The following is a 4457-nucleotide window of genomic DNA, read 5'->3' on the forward strand; positions in this document are numbered from 1 at the left end:
CCCCACTTTCCTCCAGCCACCACTGCTGCCGTAGGGGGACAAAATGGGCCGGAAAAAGATCCAGATCAGCCGGATCCTGGACCAGCGGAACCGGCAGGTGGGAGCCGCTCCAGAGGGACGCGGGGCTCCGCGGGGATGGGAGCCAGGGAGCGGCTGGCACGAGGTGGTGCCAGGGCCGGGGGAAAGGAAAGCAGCTCTTGCATCACCCAGGGGCGCTTGGGTCCTGCAGCACCCATGGGTGCTTGGGTTAGTGCAGGGTCTGTGGGTGTAGGGCCTTGCAGGGTCCATGGGTGTTGGGTCCTGCAGCACCCATGGGTGCTTGGGTGCCCGGCGGCTGCTCCGCGGGCCCTGGGGCAGCGCCGTGTCCCCCTGCCCTGCGCTGCAGGTCACCTTCACGAAGCGCAAGTTCGGGCTCATGAAGAAGGCGTACGAGCTGAGCGTGCTGTGCGACTGCGAGATCGCCCTCATCATCTTCAACAGCACCAACCGCCTCTTCCAGTACGCCAGCACCGACATGGACAGGGTGCTGCTCAAGTACACGGAGTACAGCGAGCCGCACGAGAGCCGCACCAACTCCGACATCCTGGAGGTATCCCGGCGGCGCGGGGCTCCGGCGGGACGCGCGTCCGCCGCCCCCGGGCTCACGGTCCTGCCGCCCGCAGACGCTGAAGCGCAAGGGGCTGGAGAACCAGGAGCTGGAGCTGGACGAGGGCGCGGAGAAGCCGCGGCGGGCGGACGAGGGCATGGACCTGACGGTGGCGCGGCCCCGCTTCTACGTGAGTCGCCGCGACGCCGGGGCAGAGGGGCTCGCGGGCGGGCGGCCCCGTGTCCGGCTGCTCCACCCTGACGCTTCCCTCTGCAGCCCCCGGCGCCGCTGCCCGGCCACGACGCAGCCTACGGCAGCCCCCCGGCACCCACCGGCGACGGGACCCTCAGCTGCCCGCAGGGTCAGGGCCGCTCGCCTGCCTTCAAGCCGGCCGTGCCGAAGCCTGGGCAGCCGCCAGGACGCTCGCCGGCGCCGGCGCCAGCTCCAGGTAGGAGTCGATCCCGCATCTTGGTTTGCCCCCTGTTCTGGGGGAGGTCCCAGGTCCTGGGGGACCGCTGCTTTGGGCAGAACCCGGCGCCTTCCCGGCCTCACATGCCCGGACGCGCTGCGTCCCGCGGGGCTTTCCCGGCCGCCGCATGCAAAGCTGCTCCGGCGGCTCCTCCGCGGGACTTGCCGGCCCGGGGCTGGCACGTGGGTGATGCAGGTAGCGGCGGTGGCAGCTGCAGCACCGCAGCCGCCCCCCAGCTGCTTCCTGCGCGGTGCTGAGTCACAGCGGCCACCACATGCCCAGGTGGCCACCAAGCACCCGCAGGGCCGGGTGCCCGACGCTCCCTGCAGCACGGACGGGTCTGGCACGGTGCCAACCACGGCCACCTCAGAGCAACTGGAAAAAGTGACCAGGGGCTCGGCCAGTGGAAACCCCCCGGGGCAGCCGGACAGGGCACGGGGGTGGCTGGGCCGCTGGTGGTTGCACCGCGATGCTCCCACCCGCGACGCTGCTTTGCTGCCACGGATGCCCCGAATCCGAGGTCTGCAGCCCTGCACGCCCCAACCAGTGGCCGCAGTAGCCCCAGGCCTCCCAAAATGGCCCTGGGATCTGGGAACAGCAGCAGTGGCCCAAGTGCATCGCGGGCCCCAGTGCAGGATGTGGGTTTTGCAGGCGCTGTGGCGTGGGGCGGCCCCCGCATCCCCCCTTCCCTCTCTTCCTGCAGGTCTGGGCTACCCCCTGTTCTCTGCGGGCCACCTCAGCCGAGCCCTGGCCACCAAGACGCCCCCGCCACTGTACCTGGGGGCCGACGGGCACCGCGGTGAAGCCCAGGGCGGCGCGGCCGGCAGCAGGAGCGGTGCCGGCGCAGCGGTGAGCGGCACCTGGGGCTCGGGGCCGCAGGATGCCCGCGATCTGCCCCATGCGGGTGCTTGTGCCCCCAGTGCGAGGGTTTCCCACCACATCCGTGCTCCTGGGAGGGGATGTGGATTTGGGGACCCCCCCCCCCCCGGGAGGGACACGCAGCCTGACGCCCCCCTGTTCCCGCAGCGACCGCTCTACCCTGGTCTGCAGACCCTGAGCCCTGTGCTCGCCCCGGGTGCAGCCTCCCCCGGCCTCGCCGGCTTCCCCTTCCTCACCTCCGCGCCCGCAGGTAAGAGCGGCCGCTGCGCCCGGTGCCCCCCAGCCCCGCTCCCGCTCACTCCAGCTCTCCCGGTGCAGAGTATGGTGCTGGCGACGTCCCCCCCGGCTTCCTGCAGGCCGGCACCGCCGCTTCCTGGCAGCCCCCGCGGGACATGGCAGCGCTGGGGTAAGGATCGGCGGGGACGTGTCCCCACAGCGCGGCCCCCGGAGCCATCCCGCCTCCTGCCCCACCACGGGAGCCGGGATGCCCATCAGGAACACGTCCCCCTGCAGTGTGGGACCTGCTGCCCCTGGGAACCCTCCCGCCCGCCACATCCCAAGCCGGAGCCTATTTAAAACCGGGTTTGTCCCAGGGGACGTGGCCCTCCCTGTACCCCCCCGCTCCCAGCAGCCGTGCCAGGCGTGTGGGTGGGAGGCCGCCTGGGAAGCGGGTGCTGGCTGGGAATGCTGCATCCCTGCGGGATCCCGGGTACTGGGTCAGAGCAGGTCAGGAGGTGGCCAGAGCTGGGGCATGAGGTGATTTTGGAGGGTCTCAGCCCCATGCGGCTGGAAGAGCTGCACAAGATCCCGCGGCTCGTCCCCACCGGCTCCTCCGTGTTGGATGCTGCATGGGGTGGCCCCAACAGCCTTCTGTCCCCAGGCTCAGCAGCAGGATCGTCCCCGCCGACGAGCCGCCCCCCAGCAGCCCCCCGCAGCACCAAGCCATCAGCATCAAGTCGGAGCGGGTCTCCCCGGGGCTCGGCTGCCCCGTGGGACCCGCCCTGGGCAACTTGTCCTCCCTGAGCGAAGCTCCCCGTGGCCCCGGGGACCTGCAGCCGCGGGACGACTACGCCAAGGGCTACCCCTACCCGCTGGGTCTGTCCCGGCCGCTGGCGGAGGAGCAGCGGCCCCCGGTCCCCGCGCGCCGCGCGCAGCCCATGGACGCGTGGCCGAGATAGCAGGGCCGCCGGGACGCCCGGCTGCGTGTACATACACGGGGGAGCAGCCCCCCGCTCGCGCCCGTCCCAGGGTCCCTGTCACGCTGTGGCAGTGGGACCCCTTGTGGCACCGGCGTCCCCGGCACGCGGGAATGGCTGGGACGGGCCACGCGGTGGCAGCAGGACTGAGCGCTTCAGCTCCATGCGGCAGCCGGCCTGGCCCTGCTGCGGCTACAGGGATGAGGATGCTGCCCCGCAGCCACCCACCCAGGGACTATTTTTCTATTTATTATATTCTCAGCAATAAAGAAGTGTGAATGACCAGACTTGTGCTGTGAGCTCCTTGCAGGGCTCTGCTGGCCACTCTCGCCGTGTCCCTGCAGTGTCCCCCAGGCTCCTTGGCTCCCTGCAAGCACCCAAAAGCCCCTTGCAGGGTCTCAGCTTTGCAGCCTGATGCAGGAGCTGGAAACTGAGGAGTGGGGAACCTCTCTCCTTAAAATCAGCGGCCCTGGGGCAGCAGGGAGTTAGCAGGTGCTGGACCCTGCGCAGCTGTGCTGCATCTCCTCACTGAGGGCTGCTGTTTTGTTCATTTCTTTTGGTGCTCCCCAGGCTGTGCTGGCAACAGGTAGGTGAGGAGGGGACTGTTGGGGGGACTGGGTTTGCAGTGTTTGTGGTGTTACCTTCCTGTGCTGTCTCCAGAGCTCCTGCGTTTGGGGAGCCCAAGTGGAGCTGCAGTCCCAGGAGCGCCCTCGCAGTGGAAGTTCAGGAGTAAAATGCGGGAAGGTGGAAAATGCCAGGAAGGGTCTGTGCGGGCTCCATGGAGCCTGGAGTGGACTGGAGCTACCAGCCAGATTAGGGCCGGCCTCATCGCTCCAGAGGAGCCCAGTGCTGGGTGCTGCCTTGAGGAGCAACTCGGCTGGGAGCCTGTGCAGGGGCTGCTCTGGGTTTTGTGCTTGGAGGGGGAAATTGAGTCACCCCAAAGCCTGGGGACATGGGGAGGGCTGCAGGAGGAGGCCCAGGGCTGTGGAGGCTCAAGTGGCTGAGGTTCTTGCTGGGCGGTGGGAACGGGGTCTCACGTCCTGGGCTATTTTGCCCCTGGGAGGTGCATAGGCCACCTTAGGATGGTTTTCCATCTGGGAAGGGGGTTTCTGAATGCAGAGGAGCAGGGACACCCAGGCAAAGTGTGGGGGCTGGGGAAGGCAAAGTGTGGGGGCTGGGGAGTAGAGACACTGATTGAGCAGCAGTGACTGCTTGATTTATGGTTTGCATTATTGCATGGTTCATTTGAATATATGCTAATCAGGCTCTGCTCCTCGTTTTGTTGGTAAGATTTAGATTTGCTATGGCAACCCTGCGGCACGGAGCC

At 68.3% G+C, this 4457-nt stretch overlaps 1 protein-coding gene across 1 annotated transcript; it reads left to right on the plus strand.

The window, feature by feature from the left end:
- On the plus strand, positions 1 to 3119 carry MEF2B (myocyte enhancer factor 2B). The gene is made up of 8 exons (XM_088535702.1): positions 1 to 97; positions 386 to 589; positions 663 to 776; positions 863 to 1034; positions 1759 to 1904; positions 2082 to 2184; positions 2253 to 2340; positions 2815 to 3119. The coding sequence occupies exons 1-8, from the start codon at positions 44 to 46 to the stop codon at positions 3110 to 3112; spliced, it is 1179 nt and encodes a 392-aa protein (XP_088391828.1). The 5' UTR covers positions 1 to 43; the 3' UTR covers positions 3113 to 3119.
- Positions 3120 to 4457: the final 1338 nt, after the last annotated feature.

The sequence above is a fragment of the Tinamus guttatus genome, unplaced genomic scaffold (genome assembly GCF_059628265.1).
Source record: "Tinamus guttatus ecotype Peru unplaced genomic scaffold, ASM5962826v1 Tinamus_guttatus_pri_ptg000643l, whole genome shotgun sequence".
In the NCBI taxonomy this organism is placed as follows: Eukaryota; Metazoa; Chordata; class Aves; order Tinamiformes; family Tinamidae; genus Tinamus; species Tinamus guttatus.